This window comes from Mus caroli, unplaced genomic scaffold (genome assembly GCF_978045245.1).
Source record: "Mus caroli unplaced genomic scaffold, Mus_caroli_1 scaffold_17, whole genome shotgun sequence".
Classification (NCBI taxonomy): domain Eukaryota; kingdom Metazoa; phylum Chordata; class Mammalia; order Rodentia; family Muridae; genus Mus; species Mus caroli.
The window spans coordinates 46,740,311-46,763,962 of NW_028227272.1; the positions used below are offsets into that span (position 1 = coordinate 46,740,311).

A 23,652-nucleotide genomic window follows, 5' to 3' on the forward strand; every position below is an offset into this window, starting at 1 on the left:
CAGGTGTTGTTCTGAGGTGCAGCTCAGAGAACCATGTTGCCACCACAGTCCCCTAACAGCTGCAGCCAGATCGCATCCATTTTGATCGCATGCTGTACTGTGAATCACCAGCTATAGATACTTCTCAACAATTCTCCACGTTGTGAAAGGGGCCGATTCAGAATATAATTCAGTGCCCGAGAATTTAGAGTGAGGAAAGGGATTACGCTTACAATGCCTTTGTTATTTACCCCCTCACAAATGATAGAATTATGAGGTTTTTGTATGAGAAGATTTTGAAAAATAACAAGCTGAGGTCCTGGGAATAAAAACAGATGTTCATCCCCAGCATGCTGGAGACCTAGGGTTCAGTCATGAACACTGCCAAGAGAAAGTGAGCCTAAGAAAGTGGTATGCTGGCTCATTTTCAATCTCCGGTCCATTGAGAGAAAACGTTTGCAAAAATAGGTGAAACAGCATCTTCCACAGACTTAATAAATGCTTAAAGGAACCCAAGAATGTACTTTGGAGCACTTGTGGATAGGTGGCCAGCGGACTTCAGGGGCACATAGTCCTCAGTGAATATGTAACAGAAAGAGGTCTCAGTTTAACTTTATATACTCTTGGCAGTTTCTTTTGTCACATAGAAAATCATGACATGACATACGAAAATCCATAGATGTGGAAGTACATTTTCCAGACAGAATGAACACTGGAAACTAAACAGTTTTCTTCACTATAAAAAAAAGTGTATACGTTGCCTGGTGGTTGGCAACACATGCCCTTAATCCCAGCACTCAGGAAGCAAAGGCAGGCAGATCTTTGAGTTTGTGGCCAGTCTTGTGTACAGAGGGAGTTCCAGGATAGCCAGAGCTACACAGGAAAACCCTTTCTTAAAATAAAAACAAAACAAAAACCAAAAAAAAAAAAGTGTATATGTAATGGTCTGCTCTGCAACAAAACCTCCTCCAAGCCACAGTGGCTGACACTAACAGTAGTGCATCATCCTTGGGCCAGGTGACTAATGTATGGTCAGCTGCAGCTTAATTCCAGTGAGACCTCGCACTTCTCAGTCCCAAGCTCCAGCTGAGAAACTTCTGAGTAAGGCAGCCTCCTTACTTTGGCTGATAGGACATGGACACTGTTTTAGATGGATACCTCTCCCAACTTCTATACAGTCCACCATTGCACTGAAAAGAACCACTCAGCCTAGACCAGCATCAGTGGATGAGGGAAGGAAATTTCTCCAGTTAGCAGCCAGCCAGTCTCATAGAATACCATAGCAGTGATTCTCAACCTGTGGGTCTTGACCCTTCTGCAGGGTTGGAGTGGAGGGGTTGAATGACCCTTTCAGAGGTTGTATATCAGATATCTTGCATATCAAATATTGTGTTACAATTCGTTACAGTAGCAATGAATTTATTTTATGCTTGGAGATCACCACAATATGAGGAACTATATTAAATAAAGCCATCTCAGCATTAGGAAGGTTGAGAACCACTTCTCTATAGGGAAAGGAGAAATGGATCAGAAGGGATGACAGCGACTACTTATCTCTCCAAATCTTTGCATTTTAAATATGTAAAATTGCATTAAAGTGGCTGTAACTTAATGTATCCTCTACCACTGTTGGAATTGCTAGCATTGTTGAATAGCTCCTTTTAATGTTACTTATTACTAGAACGCAGGTAGGCTTCAAGTCCTTACATATCATTAAACCCATCACATCTCCATTCTTACCACAAAAACCTGTGTAAAGCTTTCAACCATCTCAGCTGACAGGTCTCAAATATATGCCTCCCCCTTTTATACTCATGTTTTCAAAATGTTAGTTATAGTTAAAGTCACCTCCCACCATAACTATGTTAAAACCTATTCCGAAGCTTCTTGGACAACTATGAGATTTCTTTCCTCCCCTTTTCTTCTGATAATTAATATGATAAAATGTTCTAGGAAGCTTAGCAAATTTTAAAGGATAAAAATGAAAATTAAATTGTTCTATATTCAAATTCATGCTTTAATGTAAAGCACAACATATATGCTACTAACTTTAAGTATCTAGTCTTTTGAGACTGTATTTTCTATTGTCTGTATGCTATTAAGCATACAATTTTGCTAATCATTAAAAGGACAAGAGCTGAACATTTAATATATGTTAATGTTTATAATGTAAAATACAGAGTTTTAAATCTCAAAATAAAACTAGCCTCTTTCCTGACTTGGGTGTTGAGAATCCTGACATTACCTATGTGTTCCGCTATATATCTTCCCTCCCCTGCCCTGGTGCCTCCCATCCTCCAGTCTATGGTCTGTCCTTAGCTGGTTCCTGCCTTTCTGGGAATTCTTACCTGTGTCTATCTCTGAACAGTATATTGCTTAGTTCTTGGTTTTAAGGCTTATAAAAATACCTTCATACTGAGTGCATTATGTTTAATAGTAGAATGAATGATGCAATATTAGCAATATATTTTATGGTGTTTTACTTTAACTAAAGATGTTTGCATAAATCTATGTGTTTCCAGTTTAGGGTGGGTATATTTTCCAGAGTTAAACTGTTGGATTAAAAGATAAGAATATTTTAAATGCTTGTCTGCTTCTTTTAAAAATCAGTATTCATCAAGAAATATGTCCGTGAAGATTTTAATAAAATACATATTTGGATTTTTCTGGCAACTAATTCTAAATCATAGCTAACTTTGTATTTTAATTGCCTATAAAAACTTAGAGAAATTTAACAAGTCTAACACCAAATTCCTTGGTATTTTTTGCTTCCCGGAAGTCTGTCCTGTTTTTGTTATGAGTTGCATGACTTGGTATTCTGTTCCTTTGTCAATCTAGGGCCCTCAATGGCTCCCCCTCCACTTCCCACCTCCACCAACCACTTGCACTCACAAGTCACCTGCTGAGAACGTCCTACCTGCTATGTCACTTGGATATATCTTTCTCTTCCATTCAAATCTATGTGAGCTGGATCACTGCTTGGCCTTCTAACTGGTCTCCCACCAGACTTCAGAATCTTAATCTTCCTAGTGGGCCCAATAACCTATCACTTTTTCAAAACACAGACTTGACTTGTAAATTCAACCCAAAACCTATGCTAGCATACCCTTGTCCATAAGGTGAAGCCATACTCCTCAGGATAGGAACAAAGTCCTGACACAGTTTAATCTACCTCTTCCTTTGGTTTGATTTTGCCATGATCAATCTCCTCTACCTCCCACTCCAGAATTTTGTGCTTTATCTCTACACTGATATGTTCCTTGTGTTCTTCTTGTTTGTATTACCCTTCCAACCTAAAATGCTCAAGATGCTGAGGTACCTAATTGTTAATGATGAGGAGATAGTCTCGAAAGTCCCTTCCAGCCTTTATATCTTGAGATGCTATGTTCAGGATACAGAAAGACCCCGGGACAAGTAGTGCTCGTTCATTCTATTTTTTTTGTGTGTGTGTGTGTGTGCTTCTTACTAGTGTCAGGTGGCTAGCTGTCCTCTCCTTACCCCTGAGCTGGCCATAGGCATCAGTCGAGAACTTAGACTGCTGTGTACATGGCTTCAGCTGTGCCCTCTTCTGTAGCCAGGTCTCTGCTTGCAGTTAGGTGTGAGATTAGATGAGTCTTAAAGCTCTCTGCAGCTTAAATATATTATAACGATATTTGGTATGTTTGAAGCACTCAGGACATTTTTACACCCTGTCGGCGTGGGTGTCTTTCAGAGTAAAAACATCAGTAGTGTGAACTATTCACATTTTTTTTCTTCAGAAAATTGTATAGCCACAGCAAACAAGCCTGTCAGTTTATGCAGATAGTGGGACTGAGCCTAAGTCCCACCACTGTCCTCAGTTTGCCTCTTATGACAGACATTGCTGAAGTCATTTAATGCTTTGACTTATAATGATATAAACTGAAATAATTTGAAGGTATCTTTAGGAGATTACACAGTTGACATCAATTTAAAATGATTCCAGTAGCAGTAGGCTCTAGCAATCAGTATAGACTTCCTTGATTAGGGACGAAATTCAGAAGTCTTGCTGAAGACTCCTGAATGAAAACCCATGTTCATTTCCAAGAGACAAACTAATCTCTGATACATGGTATTTGAGTAAAGAGTGGAGAGTTGCTTCTGGCAAACGTAATCGTTACTGCTTAAGCACGTATTTCTTTGCTAATAATTAGATTTTTTTTTCATTTTGATGGGTAGTCATAAATATTAACCACCAGCCGAGCAAGAATAATTTGTATTCAAATTACCAGATATCACTCTGTGAACACATAAAATAATTTACATTCACTTAGGACTTTTATCCTAAAGTGCCCTATGCTCTCTTTGCATCCTGATTGCAAGCTATATATAGGACTCTGCCACCTAAAATAGGACAGCTACCAAGTAATCAAGGTAAAGGACACACCTTCACAGCAGACAGGCACAAGGTGCAAAGGTGGTATTTTGTGCTTCATTTCTGTGTGTGCTTATACCAATAGGATTGGAGGATCCATGTTGACCAAATGCACCAGCACAAAAGTGGGATTGAATCTGCTCTGAAGGAGACCAAGGTATGCGAATGACTTTAGACAAAACAACAAACAAACAAGCATGCATTTACTCATCTAGGCCTATTGTGACAGAGCAGGAAAGGAGAACAGATATCACCCTTATCTTTCAGAATATGGTTAATTGAATATTCCACATTACATCTTCACATCCCAATGCTTGCACCAAGTAAAGCAAGCTAGTTAAATAGAAGCTACTTATAGTCAGATGTGGTAGTATATATGCCTACAATTCATTTGTATTTTAAATATGTGCATGGCTATCACATTACACACATATAGCTAATAGATGTTTTAGATACATATCAATCTTTCTCTTGATTGCCAACGTTATATGAACCCCAGGCTGACAATGGCTAGGACTTGCAGCTCCCAGAGCCCTGTTGCCATGGTAGAAGTGGGATCTTTAGAGAATGCCATAAAGAAGCAAGCTGAATGCTAGGCTGTGGGTCCCAGCTCTAGGTAGTCATATTAGTCCTTAGCTGCTTTGATTTTGAAGTTTACATACAACTTATTGCCATGTCATAAACCTTAGGTGTTCAGGTATGTACGGGAACAAGAGATCGCTCACACTACCAAGCTCCCCTTTTCTGAAGACAGGGTCCAAGAGTAACCCACGGGTAGTTCCCTTGCTTCAGCCTCCAAGGCCGTTGGCTTACAGGACTGAGCCATCACATCTGGCTTCTCTTACGGAAGTTATGGTCTGACTAAAGTGTTTCTCATCGTAGAGTTTGTTGGTTGTTGAAATGTCAAACTGTCTTCATTTGCACACATTCGTGGGTTGGGTTGAAGAGTATCTAACTTATTCTTCCCAGTCTTGAAAAACTGACTTATTTTGTCTTCTAAAATCCCATGGTTTTCTAGGGGTTTTTGGACAAGCTCCATAATGAAATTAGCAGGACTCTGGAAAAGATTGGCAGCCGAGAAAAGTACATTAACAATCAACTTGAGCACTTGGTTCAAGAATATCGCGGGGCCCAAGCCCAGCTAAGTGAGGTAATTTAAGAATGCTCTGCAGGATTTATTCCAACTCAGGATCCTAATTCCTAAAATGCCATAATACATTTTGTTTATGAATTGTAAAAGGTAGAGAGGGGAGGACTTGAGGTGGATATGATGGATCCCTGGGTGAGATCATCAAAGAATATATAATGTTTAAAAATGTCCATCAAATGTTCATCACTCTCTGCCCACTTGAAACCACGAGAGGGCAAGAGGACCTCCATTTCATATGAGATAGAAATTATTATTCCCCAGGAATCCTTAAACACACTTCCTCATTTTATTTAGATAAATACAGGTTTGTTGTTGACAATCATGACTTAGAACAGGAGGAGAGTGTCAGGATTGCGTGTCTCATTTCCAAGTCTGTTCTGAGTCACTGTTGAAGTAGGAGAAAGAATCATGTGCGTTTCTGTGTGCTGGGGGAAACATCATGTGCATTTCTGTGTGCTGGGGGAAAGCAGCCCATGCCACACAGTATGACTTTCTGCTTCATACTAAGGAAGACAAAAAACAAGATAAATTCAGACAAACAATTTAAGTCAATGAAAACAATTTTTCATTCTTTCAACATTTTAGAATTTTGATCAGAAATAAAATCCCTGGCTTCTAAAAACACCTATTGGAATACCATAGCTTTCCTTGGGGATGTATAAGGAAACCCTGTTATTCCTGATGTTAAGGTAGAATACATGCAAATAAGGGGGTTCAGCAGGAGGGCAGTGGGTTAAAGTCAGTGAGGATGAAAATGACCAGAATGCACTGTGTGTGTGTGTGTATATATATTTATATATATATATATATGAACTTGTCAGTGAGTCATAATCTTAAAGAATACTTACAGGAGTAAAAGGAAAATAACTTTGACTTAACTCATATTTTCAGAAGTTCTGAAAGACTTAAGTTGAAAATAATTTTCACTTTTTATTATATTCACTTTGAATCCATTATTCCCTCATATATACATGAATTCCTGAACATTTTTACTTTAAAAATGCCCTCTGGTTAAAGCCACTGTGTATCTAACATTAATATTGAGTAATTGATTGCCAGATTAGTTTCCGAGAACATATTCTAGTTGGCTGCACTGTCATCCACTTTATTAATCCTTATTAATTGCTGAGCTGCAGACTCTACTCTGATTGATTTTTTTTTTTCATTTTAGAACTGATTTTCTCTTGCATAGCACACAAATTAGATTGACTGAGAGTCACCCTCCCAGAGTGTTTAGAGAGGGCGGAGGACAGTTTTTATTGTCAATGGTGCCCATGCGAGTTACACAGCTGCCATGGGAAGCCTGCTGCAGTTCATCATTTTATAGTGCTTCACTTAAATGCATGGCGCCTATTAATAAGGACATGAAATAGCTACAGTTAAATGTCACTTTCATAAATATATTCACAAATAAGAGGGTGTCATAAAATGCTGTGGAGAAACTGCACACACACAGAGGTCATATTTAAATAATCTTCCTCCTGGTCAGGAGTTGTCCTTAAACACGGTGTTTTCTTCCTCAGGCAAGGGAGCGCTACCAGCAGGGCAATGGCGGAGTAACTGAACGGACCAGACTCCTCTCTGAGGTACATATCAGCTCTCAGGGGCTCACCTGTCAGTGGAACCCCACCCCGGCAGAGCCAGCCACTGCCTGCATGCTGCTGATTTCAATGTGTGTCGCTCCCAACTTCCACTCATCGACTTTAGAAGTTCGCTAACGAGTGAACCAATAATCCTTCTCTTGTTTCTTTAAGACGCCTGAGGTTGCTGGATTAAATTAATCATAAAACTTGCGGGTTTTATCAGCGCATTGATAACCTTCCTAATCTCTATTTAAAATAGTAATTAATAATAGAAGAGCGGGCCAAGCACCACCCGAGGAGCCTGTAGCCAATTGTAATGTGAGTCTTCAAGAGATAAAGCTGTTGGCAGTGATTGCTGTCAGTAGTGTGTGTGATCCAGTGTGGCTCCGTCTACAGTCGAGATAACTTGCAACCTCTTCATTCGGGAACTTCTAAAGTATTTGAGTGTCACCTCATTCGATTTCATGATCTTACAGAAGGAGAAAGACCTGATACATATTCTCATTTTTCATCATGAGACTAAGATCTCAGACCGTCTGTGGCTACTAAGCACCGCTGTCTTCCCACGCTTTACTGCTTGGCCAGTAAGGAGTCAAGTTTCTCTTACCACTAGCATTTCAGAAATATCTATTTTACAATATAGCATTAGAAATATTTAGGCTCTAGCCCTTTACTGTTTCTAGGCAGATAGAGCATTCCTCGGAAGGAAAGCACTCACTAATGTGGGGTAAATGAGCATTTGAAGGGCGTCCGGGGACCACTTAGTCCTCTGGAGTCGGTGGTTGTCCCCAGTTGTGATGTTTCAGGTGCCTGCAAGAAATTAATTTGCTTCGCCTTGATGAGCACTTTATTCCCTGGGAAGGTTTTACTCAGCAGCCTAATAGAAACACAGCCTACTAAGTTACAGCCATGACAGCGTAGCCCTGGATTATATAAACATGTTCTCAAAGTTTAGAGATTATATTTCCTATATCACTTTAGAGATGCTGCTGCTGGCACAGGGTTCTCCCAGGACAGGCTGCAGCAGTATAACCTTGAGATCAAGTGCAGATTCATCCGGAATCTTCATGTCAGCACTTAAACCTCTTAGAGTTCAGAGTTCCTGGGCTGGAGAGCGCAACAGAGTATTTTCGGATCTCGCCATATGGTCTAAGCATTTCCTTCCTGGCCTCAAATTCAGGAAAGGATGGGTCTTCTAATAACTATACTATTAAGAAAGCGCCCTAGAAAGCCAGAGCAGGGGTCTGGTAGCATTGTGTTGGCTAATAACTAATACTTAGAGAGCGGCATGGTAAATGCTAGTGATAATTGCACAGTTTGAGGGCTTCTTACTGCAAACAACTTGATTTTCATTCTATAATATCGCAGCATGAGAAAGTTAATGTGAAAGCAATTTGCTGGTGTTTTACAAGCAGGTCTTAAAAACCGAAAAGCTTTGTGTATTAGTATATATTGTCTTTTATTTGAATTATGTTCACAATATTCTTAATGTTTTATTTCCTTGTATCTGCATTGATTTTTCTCAATACAGCATTCAAAAAAATTCAGGGTTCATTAAAATTCAGTATTCATAGGTTTTTTTTTTCCAATGAAAGGTTACAGAAGAATTAGAAAAGGTAAAGCAAGAAATGGAAGAGAAGGGCAGCAGCATGACGGACGGCAGTGAGTATGCCTTCAACCAGGCAGGGGCTGAGCCCCGGAGCTGCGGCCGGCCAGGGCGCTGTGGGCCGGGGCGCTGTGGGCCGGAGCAATGTGGGACAATGTGGCTCAGCCAATAAGAGGTACTTGACTCGTCAACCTGGCGACCTGAGTTTTGTCTCAGATCCCATGATAGAAGAAGAAAACCAACTCCTGAAATCTGTCCCCTGAGGTCTATACACTCACCAACACACAGAGAGATAATATATAAACAAATAATCTATTTTTACTTTTTTTAAACAAATAATTGGTACAAAAATGTCTGGTCATCAGAATGTTTTGTTCATTATAAATCAACTGAGAAAAAATATTTTTAGTCTAATTTAGATTTTATTAATTCAAATTAACTCAGAAGAATAGAGTGAGAAATATTTATGTACTTTTCCTATAACTATTTAAAAATATATTATTCTGTTTTCACCATTTATATACAAACGACCTTAAGAATACCCCAGATGGCACCAGGCCAATGATGTGATGACATTGGGGGTTTCTCCCCTCCTAGCAGGAAGCCTTGTCTGAGCTGGGTTCAAACAGAGAATTCATCTCTCCGCAATTATCCTCCATTACAAACCGTCCAGTTTGACCAGGCTAGTGGTCATCACCTCTGGCTTGTATTTCAGAAAGATCACCTAGGGTTCTAATGCTCTGCACACAGCCTGGCAATCTAAAGTGGGATGTGGGGATTTTCTTGCAGTGTCTCAATGGGTTCATTATTTGGATCTCAAATGCATCTTCCTTTCCTCTCTAGCTATTCTATTCTCTGTTCCTGTAGACAAACCTGTGTTGAACACATCCTTAAATACCCACTTAGCACTTCTTTTCCTAGAAAAGTTAGAAAATTTAGCCTCAGTACATCAAACATTGAACCAGTTCCCATCCTAAAACTCTCAGGTGTTTAAAATACCACCGCAAAGCTGTGTGAATGTCAGCAAGTCATTGGCTGTGTTTTAACCCTATTTCTGGCTTAAGACAAACTGAGGAAAATGTCAGGCATTCCCCGACAAACTGATACTCGGAATGAACGTTTTCATTTCGTGCTGTTTCTCTTCTCCAGCTCCTTTGGTGAAGATTAAGCAGAGCTTAACCAAGCTGAAGCAAGAAACTGTTCAGATGGACATTAGAATCGGTGTGGTGGAGCACACGTTACTTCAGTCAAAACTCAAGGAGAAGTGTAACATGACCAGGGACATGCATGCAGCTGTCACCCCAGAGTCAGCAATTGGCTTCTATTAAAACACATGGGCTTCCATGCTTCTGGTTATTTTGGTTTTTATATCAAATGATTTTTTAATGTTGCATTGATTTCCAAACACAATTTATACTTCTTCAAGCATATTCAGTGGGTATTTTTGCACATGTGTTAATATCATGGTGATTATGATGGCCAAAGCCTGTACAATGAATATAGTATTTAATAAAGTACTTAAAATTATCATGTTCAGAGAAGTGTTCACTGACATTACCAATGGCATACTGCTGCCTGGTGGCTCATTAGTATTCTTTGTCTAAGTGACACATGGATCATGTGTATCCCATGACACTCTGGACTACTGACAGAGGACAGGTATCTCTGAGGATGCCCAGAGCTTGTACCATTCTACAATGACCACTAGTACTTACATATTAGAGGAGCCAAGAATAGGAGTTAGAGTTCTTCGTAGGAAGCCAAACTTCTCTTGCCTCATCTCTCGAGTTGATGTTACCACCTCCTTAACTGTAAAAATAAGAAAGTTCAGGATCCATGTTAACAGGTAAAATCTAGTATTTGAAATAATAGCTCAGCCATATTTGGCTCAGCTACTGTAATGAGGGAAATGATGCCTATGCCTGTGTCTGCAACCTACACATCCACATGGAGTCAGCTCTGCAAACATGGTTCTGTAGAAGCCACCATGATGAATCCCATGGTCACCCTCTGGTATTGACAATCTTTTATTAGGCACCCTACTCAGCAATTTTTCTAGACTATGATTTCTAAGTCAGCCACATAAGCATTATTGAAGAGTAGCTTTTCTGGGCTGGAGGTCTGGCTCAGTTAGCACAGTTCTTGTCTGACAGGCAGATAGCCCTGGATTTGATCCTCAGCACTATAGAAACAAGTTGGTGATGTACACCTATGATGTAGCTCTCAAGGTGAAGCAGGGGACTGAAGTTCAAACTCATGGACTGGCAAGATGGCTCAGTGGGTAAAGGCTCTTGCTACTAAGTCTAATAACTGGGGTTTTATCCCCAGCTCCAGTGGTTTGTACACATGTGTACACCTGGACACAAATGTGCACACATAGACACACACACACAATAGGTAGGCAGATAGACAGAAAGACAGACAGATACCCTTCATTAGTTTCAAGAAGTAAAAATCACTTCATAGTAAATTTTGACTTAAAAATGCTTATGTTTATTTTTATGTTTAGGAAAAACATATTAAAATATAATTTTAAATCCTAGTACCTTTCTTCCCTAAATTTTTCTTTTTCTTGGCCCTTACTTTCTAGATATATAACACATTTATACACACACACACCTTTGGTGTTCACTAAAACTCCCAATTAGTTTAGATAAGAGAAAAATTGATTTCTATCATAAACTACCACCCAAGACAATGACAGTCAATACAATGGCAAGTAAGACAGTTCATTTAATCTATAAAGGGGAATAATCCACAGTGGAATGATAGGCAATATGGAGCTCCACCACTGTGCTCAATGCAAAAGCCCAATAGAAAATGTGAAACAACTTCTTTGCCTAGGTTCTGTTGTAGCTGTGGATGCCAGAGGTCAACATGTGTCATTTTTGAGATAAGGTTTCTCACATGGATGTTACCAATAGCTTGATTGACCAGCGAGCTCTAGGGATCTTTCTCTCTCCTCCTCTATCTCCCAGTGCTGGGTTCACAAGCACATTTGACCACAACAGGTTTTGTATTGGGTGCTGGGGATCTTCCTACTGCACAGCAAGCCGTTTACCTACAGAACCACCCCCCTTCCCCGTTTCCTAATTATATGCTCTGCAAGGGTCTAGAGCATTGGTTCTCAACCTGTGAGTCAGGCCCCCATTTGGGGGTCACCTAAGACCATTGGAAAACAACAGATATTTACAGTCTATAACAGTAGCAAAATTATAGTTACAAAGTAGCAATGGAAATAATCTTACAGTTGGGGGTTACTACAACATGAGGGACTGTACTAAAGGATCACAGCATTGGGAAGGTTGAGAACCACTGGTCTAGAGGCAGGGACTACCCAACTACAAGTCTATGCAATGCCTAGAATTCAAACATTGATATCTAAATTATCTTCTTAGATTTTTTTAAAAAAACAAATGAAACCAAAGCATTCCTTTTAGAGAACTGATTTCTAAACTGGGAAGGAAAGTATATATGTACCAAAAATGTCTGTCTCTGCCATAAAGTACTAAAAGAATGTTGGTGAAATATCCAATGGACAGCCAGATACAGGGACAAATTGAGCATCATAATAATGAACTGTAAGTGCAGAATAACCACAGGCCCATATAGATAAGACTAGGTGAGTGGCCAGAAGAAAAAAAACGAGAATGACCTCCTTACAATAGGATGTCTGATGTGTGACAACATAGATGCTGCGCTTAGAAAAACACCAGCTGGCAGCTACCATGCTAGCTAATTAGAGTGAAAATCATCAGTGAATGCTGAAACGACTTGGGGGAAGCTGGATGAGAAATGAGGTGACCGCATGGTTTCATTGTAGAAAAGGTAACCCACAAAGAGAGAAAACTGTCAATATACACTGGAAAATCCGGTACATACCACTTACATTAAGTTGATCAAAGTTAACATCACCAGTCTTGGACAACTACCGTTTACCACCTGAAGAGGGCACACAGTTGTTGGTTCTATTGGAGATGCATAGCCTGAATCTAATAACAAAATGACAGCCAAATCCCAGTTGAGAGGCTTGTACAAACTGCCTGTGAGCTTCAAAAGTGATGAGGCACAAGGACCCAGGAATTGTCCCTGACTACAGGGGACAGCAGAAGCATGACACCTGAACACAGCACTGCTCTAGATTGGACCCTGGATCAGTAAGAATATGCAGACTGGGGCTACAAAGTACATTTTAGCACAAAAGGAAAAGCTTGGGTAAGGTCTATACTTTAGAAAATTGCATCTTAAGTTCTTAAGTTGGATTTGAGCTGTGGTAATTGAAAAGAATTTATGTAAAATAGTACACATAATGATTTAGCCATAAAAGGTCATTATGTCAGCAGTGTAAATGGTTCAGGAGACGACTGTGTGTATATTGGGGGGGGGGGGGAGGAGCTAGATTTGTATATAGAAAGATGAAAGTGATATGATAAATCATGATGTAATAGTTCAATCCTGATTACCTTGATTGGATTCTGTCCCACATACAACATGTTCCATTACTATGTACAACTAGCATGTTAATTTAAAAACCTAACAGGCAGTATGCTTCTTTCCTGAATGGTTTTTGGATGCTATTTCTCAAGTCTCTACTGAGCAGGTGCCTAAGATTATACTAAATTTAAAAGAATCACCGTGACATAATATTGTTAACTAGTCATTAAAAGCTTTCACTAAAAAAACAATAGAAATTATGATAAATTGTTACCATATTGAGAATCTGGGAAAAGGATATGTAGAAATCTGTTGAACTGTTGCAGCTCTCCTGTAAATCTAAAGTAATAATAGTTCATTCAGGTGACATATGCTTCAGGCAACTGGGCGGCCTCTCCCCCAAATATACCACTCATTTATTAAAACAATATGACCTTCCGTTAAGATTCTGTAGTTCACTGATAAAACAAAGTTATAATTGTATTCACTGATCAAATTGAACAAATTCTCAATCACTCCAAACAAGGTTTCTCCCTCCCACCCCCACCCCTCACCCCGTTTCCCTTTCCCTTAAATTTGCAAGCAGTGCTTAGGTTTTTATTCTTGTTGTTTGCTTTTTAAGAGTATCAGAACCTCTGTTGGAAGGGTTCACAGAAAACATGCCCATGCAAATAGGTATGAGAACCCTATGTCATCTGGTGCTATGCCCCATCCCTTCACGGGTTTCAAGAGAGCCTGTGTGAGAACACAAGACGCCTGTGGATTAGGCTCAGAGCTCCCAGCATGGATGATGAGCTGGGACTCTGTGCTCCCTGAGCACAACAGAGTATGAAGATGTAGGCTATCCACTGGCCATCCTAAACTTGGGCCAGGCGCTGTTCTTAAAATTTGTGTACAAGTCAGAAAGGTCTTGAGAGGACTAAGAGTGTAGCTCAGTGGCAGAATGCAAGGTTATCACGTAGAAGGCCATCTGTTGAGGTCCTAGCTGCAACCCCCGTTAATATGTTTTCTATATTTAAAACAATGTTACAATAGAACTTTAGAAGGTGGAATTGTGTGACCCTGTTTGTGATCAAATTACAGTGATTATAGCTTCATTTTTTCCAACTTAATGTGTCTAACAACTACAAACCTTAAACATCTTATTATATTCTTAAAATAGAAATTTACTCTCTTAAATAAATAAGAATGATTTGAATTCACGTTTTTATAGGCTGTTTTATAGAATTTAAAATGCAAGAGAGGAGAGCAATGGCCACCTCATATTAACAGATCTAAGTAATGCCTCGAGCATTAGAATCCTGTAATTGTGTAATTTTAGTTCAGGCACAAAATTCTAATCTGATTTATGGATCCACTCCTAGCACCTTGTTTCAGCCCAGAGTGTCCCCTTTATTATCTGTCTGGGCCCTAAGTAATACACTAACACTTTCAAACTGGCCATCAGACTGCCTCCGTCAGCCATCATCTGCCCAAACTGTTGCTCTGGGCTCTTGGATGGCTTCAAGGTCCTGTGCATAGTCTCTGGGCTCTTGGATGGCTTCTAGGTCCTGTGCATAATCCCTTTTGTATAACTCGGAAGTTACTTCGTGGCTGCTACTCTCTCTCCTGCCCCGCAAAGTATTCTCTGTGCTAACAGCTGGTAAACTCTCCATTGCCTGGGCATCAAAATCAGGTGGACAGCTTAATAAAAATACCTATGTGCACCACCCCCACCCCCATCCCGAGCTAAGAAGCTACTTGCAATTGACAGTGGCTGGGAAGGAATTGCTGGTTTGCATGAGAATGGCCCCATTAGGCTCCTGCTTTTGACTGCTTGGTCCTGGGGGATAGAGATGTTTGAGAAGGAGTAGAAGGTGTGATCTTGTTGCAGGTGGTTTGTCACTGGTGGTGAGCTTTGAGGTTTTAAAGGCCTATACCGCTCCAGTTGGCTCTCTCTCTGTCTCCTGTTGGTTCTAAGCTCCTAGCTACTACTGTTCCAGTGCCATGCCTGCCTGTTGCTGCCCTGCTTCCTGCCATGATGGTCTACTCACCCTCTGGAACTGTAAGACCCAGTAAACTCTTCTGTAACTTGCCTTGGTTATGGTGTCTCTTCACAGAAATAGAAAAGTAACTAAGACAGAGGGAGAGAGTCGGTTTTCTTCAAAGACATGACCCCTTGAGAAACATAGGTCTACCATGTTCCAGATAGCACACACACCAAAAAGTGTTTGGGCAACACAAATCAGGCTCAATGGATTGAAAAAGAAAATAAATTGATTGGGTAAGGAGGCTGGATCTAAAGAGAGCTAGGAGGAGTGATTGTGATAAAAAATACATTGTATGAAATACTTGAAGATTAATAAAAATATTTTTAAAATGCCTAAGCACTAAGTCCCCTTCTCGAGTTTTACCCCATAGACATGGGTGTTTTGTTTTATTATGTTTTAATTGTGGGAGGGTTATCAGGGATTTAAAAAAGCTAATGTTGATATTCAGTTATCTACAGAATCACCCATCTGAAGATTCCCCCCCCCCCCCAGGTACAAGTAAGCAAAACATTTCAGTGTGAAGAGATTTGTTTGTTTGTTTGTTAGTTTTTTGGGTTCTTTTTTTTTTTTTTTTTTTTTTTTTTGAGACAGGGTTTTTCTGTGTAGCCCTGGTTGTCCTGGAACTCACTCTGTAGACCAAGCTGGCCTTGAACTCAGAAATTTGCCTGCCTCTGCCTCCCGAGTTCTGGGATTAAAGGCGGACACCATCACACCCTGCATGAAGAGATTTTTTTTTAAAGAGAAATTAAACTCATTTTTCTTCTCGAGTAGTTTATGGAATGCCTTAATATTTGTACCACCTAATAAGAACCATAGATTAAATTAATACACAATGTTAAAAAAAACTCAAGAGAAATGAAAAGCACCACCTTTAGAAAACAGTTTGTCACCATCTTCACTGTTGTGAAGAAGTTCTCCCAGCTAGGCCTTCCTAGAAGAATTTCAGGTCCGCAGCTCCTCCCACTCACCCGGTGTCCACCACACCCCTTATCAAGACCATGCATCCTGTTTCCACACAGGCCCCTGGTTTACCTTCCCTAGCTCCTCTCAAAGGCTTGTGCATGGAAGAACCCTGGCCCACAAGTCCAGCCAACCAGATCCCAGTCCCAGGTGTGTTAGTAAGAATATATTCACAATATTCCTGGCACCAGATATGTGGAGTTGTCCCCACCAACAGCCAGTTTCTTCCATCTTGCACATGTCCCCTTGCCCTTCTGACGAGTTGTGACAGCATAAAGGCCCTGGTCAGAACAATGAATGCTCTTGGACTTCTCTGTCGGAGCCATGAGCTAAAGAACTTTCTATTGTTTGTCAGCTATCCAGACTGTCACTCTGTTACCCAAACTGTGAAGTCCACCAGGTAGAACATCAGAGAGGGTGAGAAGCCCTGGCCCTCCTCATGGCTAACCCCCACCTGAAAACCTCAGCACCCCTTCATTTAGGGTTTTCTTTTTCTTTTTTTCCTTTCTTTTCTTTTCTTTTGTTTTTCTTTTTCTTTTTCTTTTTCTTTTCTTTTTTTTTTTTTTGAGGGATTTCGTCATGTAGCCATGAAAACCTCAAAGTTCTAGGAAACTGCAAACTATTTGGAAACTCTGTGCCAACCGTTACAGCCAAAGGTCAGACTTATTTCTTCCTGTGTCACAATTTCTCGGCTAAGAATTTCCTGTGTGGCTTTTGAGTCACGGTTCATCCTGGGTTTTCTCCGGCAAGGTGATAGAGTTATGTTTTCCCTCCTGTCCAGTCACTTTTCTTTTACCTTCTGTAAAATCTTCTGCAGGGTACGCTACCCATGAATCCCAATGTGCTAGTAAAAGGACAAAATATTCATATAGCCACTGGTAGTGATGGGATATTCTAAAGCCTCCTAGTGCTAGACATGCATGGTTGTGAATCTCCTGCCAATGTGGGCATCAGCTTGTAGTAGGATTCTAGAGTCAGCTCCTACCACCTCTGAAGCCGGTTGTTTGATATTCAGAAATTTTGAGAGCTAGGTAACTGTTGGTAACTTCCCACCAGCCCATTGTGAGTGTTTACACCACAGGAATAGAAAAATCACTACAGATCAGACCTTTAGACAAACAGCCAGTTTACTCACATACCGCTGACAACAGCAGTTTAATGTTCTGCAAACCAAACTTAAATCAGGAGATACGTAACAGTATTTTAAGGTACATATTTAAGCTACATTATTATCATATTGCTAGTTGAATTAGGCCAGATTTGTAAATTATTCTTCAAAAAAATCAAGTCTACATAAAGCCACTCTGCGTGTCAGATGTGTATCCCCTGAACCATTTTATTGATACTATTCCATGGCCCTTCCTAAATATCACCTTTTACTGCTTCTCAAATCAATAGGCTAAAGCAGTCCAGGCATCTTGCTACACGGTAGATTCAAAGATCATGCTTGTACAACTGAAATAATGTAGAATGCACAGCTAGTCCAATTATTTGACTATAAAAAAACTAATTTAGCTCACTGCATCATTGATCCATTTAATTGTACAGCAGCTTCCTATTGATAACAGGAAATAGCCCGACCCAACTGTGCTGAAAATGGAAATGGCCGGTTTTCCATAACCATAAATTTAAATAAGGATTCTACCTTATGTGTGGAAACTAAAAAACAAAAATCATAACCAAGGTGAGTTCAATATTTCTTATTTTTACTGATCTCTTTGTCTTGCATATGACCTGATGGCTTGCTTACTTTCTGGGCTTTGTAAGTCATTAAATGTTAGCCTCTGTTTGAGCTCATGACTTAGTGTTTTATTTCAGATAGATACTGTGATGAATCTAAGCTATCATATTCATTCTGCCCTTGGGAAGCATTCAGCAATCCCTCAGCATCGCAGAGGATGCTGGTGACCTAGAAAAACTACTTTCTGTGGTATTTCTAAGAAGCCTCTTGGTTCAGGCAGCTCCTGTTCACTACACATAGGTAGTGTGGGTCAACGAACATTTGACAGATAACCACTTGTTTTGCTGCAGTGTGAGATATTAAAGGAGCCAAATGCAAATGAGGTGTAATCGCTTCCTTCACCAGCTCACAGTCCAGTGGGAAAGATACACACACACACACACACACACACACAGAGTGAGAGTGAAAGAGAGAGAGAGAGAGAGAGAGAGAGAGAGAGAGAGAGAGTTAAAATGCTTATAACAGTAAGTTTTATGATAGACAAACAAACTGGAGTGAGAAAAATCATTCTAACTTTGAGAAAACAAAGGATATTCATAAGATTAGAACTGAAAGATGATAGGAATCCAATATCAAGGAAAATAGCCAGGCAGATAGCAAGAGATGAAATTATGAAGGTGTGAGTGGACATCATGGGGTCACAGGGGTGGGTGTTGACAGAACACTACAAGAAAAAAAAAAAGATAAAACAGAGTGACCTGTAAGAAAAGTAACCCAGCAGAAAAGGTTTACATAGAAAATTGACACGATATTAAATTATGATAAAATGATAAAGTTACATATGACAGAACATTGTTGAACAGATATGTAGAATTGAGGCTTCTAGAAGTTTTCAAGTGGAAGAAGCTAAGAAGTGCCAGGATACAGAACCTGAATGAGAGAAGATGCAAGAGTAGAAAGAGTGGTGAGGTCTCTGCACTGTGCTAAATATATTATTGTTATGCTTCAGAATTCAAATGTCCTTTGGAAAGCTGTGTGTTAAATGCCTGACCCTCAAATTAACAAGAGGACTCCATGGAGTAAGAGTGCTTGCTGCCAAGCCTGATAACCCAAGGACAATCCCTAGGACCCGAATGGTCAAAGGAAAGAGCCAACTCCTCAGACCTCTAAACAGTGGCACAAGTTGACCCCCAACACAAACACATACACACTAGAGGTGGAGGAGAGAAGAAGGGAGGGGGTAGGTGGAGACAAAGACGGATATATAGCAAAACTTGGTCTGAACCTGACACCTCAGTGGGAGGTGTTAGAACTCTGGAAGGTGAAACCTGGCTAGAGATGGAAGTGTGTTGGTGGTAAGCCTCTGAAGATTGAAGTTAGCCTTGACACCTCTCTCTCTCTCTCTCTCTCTCTCTCTCTCTCTCTCTCTCTCCTCTCTCTCTGTATCTGTGTGTCTGTTTATGTGTGTGCCTGTGTCTCTGTGAGTGTGTCTTTCTGTGTGTCTCTCTGTCTGCCTCTTGTGCCTTCTCTCTTCTCCTCTCTCCCTCTCTTCCTCTCTTTCAATGGCACAGTGAGGCTTTATCTAGGATCCCTTCTTCATCATTATCATATCCAGTCATATCCACGACTCAGAAAACACAACAACCACAGATCTCTGAAACTAAGTGCAATATTTTTTTTTTGTATAAGTTGTTTTTCTCAGGTACTTTTAAAACAATATAATCATGAAAAGCTGACTGACACATCTATGGTGTCACGTTTTATTGTGTAACTAAAGGGGTGTTATTTCCATTCACACTTATGAAAATGAGACCAGAGTAGCTAAAACAAAGGATATAAGCCCATCATGTCTTGTATATGATACAGGAGGGCACAAATAACTCAAATTGCTTATGATGTCAAAATATTTCTCAAGTTACAATTACCTTTGATTGAGTGTACACTGTTTTATAAGAACCTTTATGTGTGTATCAAACCATCACAATAGTTTTAACAGAAAAAACAAACTAGAAATGTCAAAATTATAAAACTTTCCCACACAGAAAATGCAGAGGGATTGGGGATGGGAGAGAGGAATGAAGAATCCTGTCCATCATGACAGGACAACACACACGAGTTACCCATGAGCAATTACGCAGCACACATTTGAAAGTGCCGGTGGTAACTGACTCTGGCGGGGTTTAGCCAGCCTTTATGTCCAGGAGCATTCACTGAGAAGGGCTTTTAGAACAGAGGTTGACTATTCTAGCATTCTGTATACACTACCATTGACTCTTCTCACATAAAGCCTACATACAGCACAGGGACTTCTAAAGAGAAGGGACTGTATTTTGTGTGATAAGAGAGACCCAACTCATTGTGAATGCCGTTGAAGTTGATTGGAAGAATCTGCAGGGATACGGAAAAAACAAAAACAAAAACAAAGTATCTTCCATGAAAGGTCTGTGTGGGGCAGTTTAACGTGAAAAATCATAGGACAACCTGACTACAAAGTTAAATGGAATGAAAGGACCTGGACCAAGTTTCCACTTTTCCAGATGAGGCCAACAGAGCACAGAACATATCTGCCCAGGGATATCCTGCTTAGCTCCAGAATCAAGAAGTGGCAGTCCCAGAATTTGAGTCAAGGAACGATAAACCAGGGATCAGAGTAGGCCTGATACAAAATGCCAGAGTTTGAGGTAATATCAGCATGCAGAATGAGAATCAGAGATGCAGTCTCCCCAGGCCCAATGCTGGGGGGGGGGGGAGGGAATTGAAAGTAAGAAGGGATACGATAGTGGGTATGATTCCCCCATTATCAAACTGCGCATGCCCCTCAGAAACCCCATGTCAGCATGAGCTTTTCAGATGACACAGCTGGCCTAAAAACGCTACGTTAGTAATATTCTGACCTCTTGGTTTAAATAGATGCTATTTGGTCAAATCTCACTGGGACTGACTCCAACACACACGAGTTACCCATGAGCAATTACGCAGCACACATTTGAAAGTGCCGGTGGTAACTGACTCTGGCGGGGTTTAGCCAGCCTTTATGACAGAACAGAGTCAAGGCTAGAGACAAGCTTTTTCTACCTGGGAACTGCATCTTGAGCTGAGAGTGAAACTGCTCTAAAATGCACAGGACCACGGGCTGAGAATCCCTGCTCTGAAGGGTTGCTCAGAGGAAAGAGAGGGCTGGATCTAAGAGACAAAGTGAGGACAATGTTGCTTCCTAAATCATCCGTGTCATCTCCCCTCATGTCCTAGGTATCACATTATTCTTAGCTTTGCCTTGAACGGAGCTTCAAAAGGAAAACCCCTTCCCTGTAAAACAAGAGCAGCCCTGCCCTATCTCAGGGAGTTGCATGGGAAAATGGGGTAGCTGTCCCTGCCACCTGTGTTCCTTGGAACCACCCCCCAATGCTGGAGCCCTGTTCCCCCTTCCCTGAGGTTACACATCTTACTCATTGTGGTTTATTAAGCCTTTGATCTTATCATCAAACAGAAGCAGGGTTGAGTGAACTGGGTGAGGGTGATTTCATCTGGTGGGAGAAAAAGGGAAAGAATCAAGCCGTTGGTTTCCCAATCAGCTTTTACCGGACGGTCGGGACGTTGGAAAGGTGTTCTTTGCCTCTGCCCTTTCGTGGTGGAGAAAATTGAGGCAATCAGGGGAACTGAAATGCCTTCTTCAGTTTCCTTCTTGTTGCTGAGTGTTCAGGAATATCTCATGGAGGCAAAGAAGCAAGACGATGAATCATTTGGTGCTACTTATTCTAATATTGGAGCATACCAGTTGAATCCCCCGAGAGAGGTCTGTGGCTTAGCAGTTCTACTTCAGCGTGGCCATCGCACCTTGCCCTTTATTAGACGCGGCTTGGTGTTCATGATGAGAGCGGTAATCATGAGTTTCTGCTCCACAGACCCACCTTTCCTATCAACTAGCTTGTATGGGTTATCTAAGAAACCCACATGGCCTTCAGAGCTCGTTTCCATTACACACAGTAGCTCTCTTAGGGCCAAGGGATCCAGGAAAACTGAGAAGCCATGGAGAAGCTAAGTGTTTCTGAAACCGTATCCATTATCTTCCATTCCGAAGAAAGTGACCGGCTTTGGCAGGATGGCTTGGAAGCTGTCCACGTTGTCTCTGGAAGTCAGGTGCAGCTCAGGGGAATAAGTCAGAACATCCGGTACATTTTGCGCCACCCAGGTGCTCACTGATAATCAGCTTCCCATGCCATCCTCTCTCCACCACCACAGGACATATAGGTTCCCAAGAAGTCCACTTCAGCTTATTACGCATGTGGTTGGTTGCACAGGCACTTACACACTAATATTCAGAAGAGGAAAATTTCCCTTTAGCATCCAGACCTAGTAAACACTGTACTTCAGCCCTCCCAGCTCCCTACTGTTTCCTGGAAACGAAAACAATTGCGATTCTGAGTACTAAACACGGTGAAAGTGGATCTTACAAATGCCTTACCTGCTTTACTCTCTGGCGTTCTCTGCCTGGTACTGTAGGCGGTTAAGTGGAACCCAGGGAATTCTCACTTGCCTACTTCCCTCTGAGCACAGCCAGAGCTGCCAGATAAACAGACCCCACTTAGCCAGCCACTGAAGTAAAAAGTAGAGCAATAGATTATTTTCCTATTATGTTTCCCTCGAACTCTCACAAGAAACATAGTATCAGGCTCCTGAGACCATCCACAGACCGTGGGTCTGTCCCCAGGAAAGGAACATATTCTGGTAGGAATTGAGCTTTGCACTGGTCCTTTGGTATGTCCTAAATCTTCCAGGTTTGAGAAAAATTCCTCCCTTCCTGTCTCAGTTCCATGTGAACCAGCTGAATATAGATTTTTTTGTTTACCCCCAGAGATTTTTAGACAGGGTCTAACTACATAGCCCAGGCTAGCCTGGAACTTGCTATGTAAATCAGACTTCCCTTAAACTCCCAGAGATATACCTGCCTCTGCCTCCCCAGTGCTGGGATTAAAGGCGTGCGACCACCATGTCTGACTCTAAATATACTTTCTGATTATGCTGATTGCTGCTCTTGGCACATTGGCATCCTTAAGTTTTGAATTCATACTGCATTATATATATATATATATTATACTTATACTATATATATATATATATATATATATATATAGAGAGAGAGAGAGAGAGAGAGAGAGAGAGAGGCATGTATGATTGCTGTATATCAAAGTAAAAAATGTACCTATGTTAGTGGTTTGTACATTTATAATGATTTAATTGAAGGCAGGAACTTCTGGACTAATCTAGTACGCCTTCTTTCACAACATCTCAATTTTCTTTATAATTTGAGAAAATATTCTGGGTAGACATCAATAATAATCTTAATCTTTAATTGACGTTCTGCCGGACATATTTGTGAAATAAAGTTATTCACTGAGCCATGAGATGCATGAGTCCCGTTCTGTATTTGTGCTAAAGTCACTGACATGATTTCCTGAGGACAGAACTGAGGCTCCTGCTTAAGGACACGCAGTCATTTCAGGTGGCATCAGAGAAAAGCAACTCCCCAGCCTGGAAGACCTGGCTCTTCCTGGGACTGGTGCATCCACCAGAATGGAGCGAGAATTTATTTTTAAAAAAAAATGTCTGCTGTGTGAATAAACTCTGAAGTTCCCAGCAGTTCATCTGTAAGAAACTAAACCAGAATACTAAAAATGCATATGCACTCAAAACCTCTGAAAAGTTCATAGATGTTGACTGAGACACTTAAAGCAGTTGTTAAGATAGTCTACAGCAAAACTGGTCTCAGTTTAAATGTGCTCCTTTAGCTTAGTAATTCTACAACCCAAGTTTATCAAGAACTTCAGGCCTGAGGAGC

At 40.7% G+C, this 23,652-nt stretch overlaps 1 protein-coding gene and 1 long non-coding RNA gene across 5 annotated transcripts in view; one reads left to right on the forward strand and one right to left on the reverse strand.

Moving 5' to 3' along the window:
- The window catches only part of Ift57 (intraflagellar transport 57), a 59,328-nt gene extending 49,090 nt beyond the window's left edge, over positions 1-10,238 (forward strand). Inside the window, exons 7-11 of one of the 2 annotated variants that reach the window (XM_085832200.1) lie at positions 4,458-4,529; positions 5,391-5,522; positions 7,046-7,108; positions 8,701-8,886; positions 9,861-9,995. In XM_085832200.1, the coding sequence (XP_085688326.1) occupies positions 4,458-4,529; positions 5,391-5,522; positions 7,046-7,108; positions 8,701-8,883 (450 nt within the window). In that variant the 3' untranslated portion in view covers positions 8,884-8,886; positions 9,861-9,995. Of the gene's footprint in view, positions 1-4,457; positions 4,530-5,390; positions 5,523-7,045; positions 7,109-8,700; positions 8,887-9,860 lie in introns of both variants that reach the window. The other variant, XM_021184843.3, reaches the window with a different exon arrangement.
- Positions 5,808-22,297, reverse strand: LOC110311504 (uncharacterized). 3 transcript variants are annotated; one of them, XR_002379965.2, is made up of 3 exons: positions 22,279-22,297; positions 10,427-10,520; positions 5,808-6,025 (listed from the first exon to the last, which is right to left on the reverse strand). It is a non-coding gene; the product is annotated as an uncharacterized LOC110311504 (long non-coding RNA). The 3 variants fall into 3 exon arrangements; XR_002379964.2 differs by lacking the exon at positions 22,279-22,297 and adding an exon at positions 16,208-16,373; XR_002379963.2 differs by lacking the exon at positions 22,279-22,297 and adding an exon at positions 13,420-13,479.
- Positions 22,298-23,652: the final 1,355 nt, after the last annotated feature.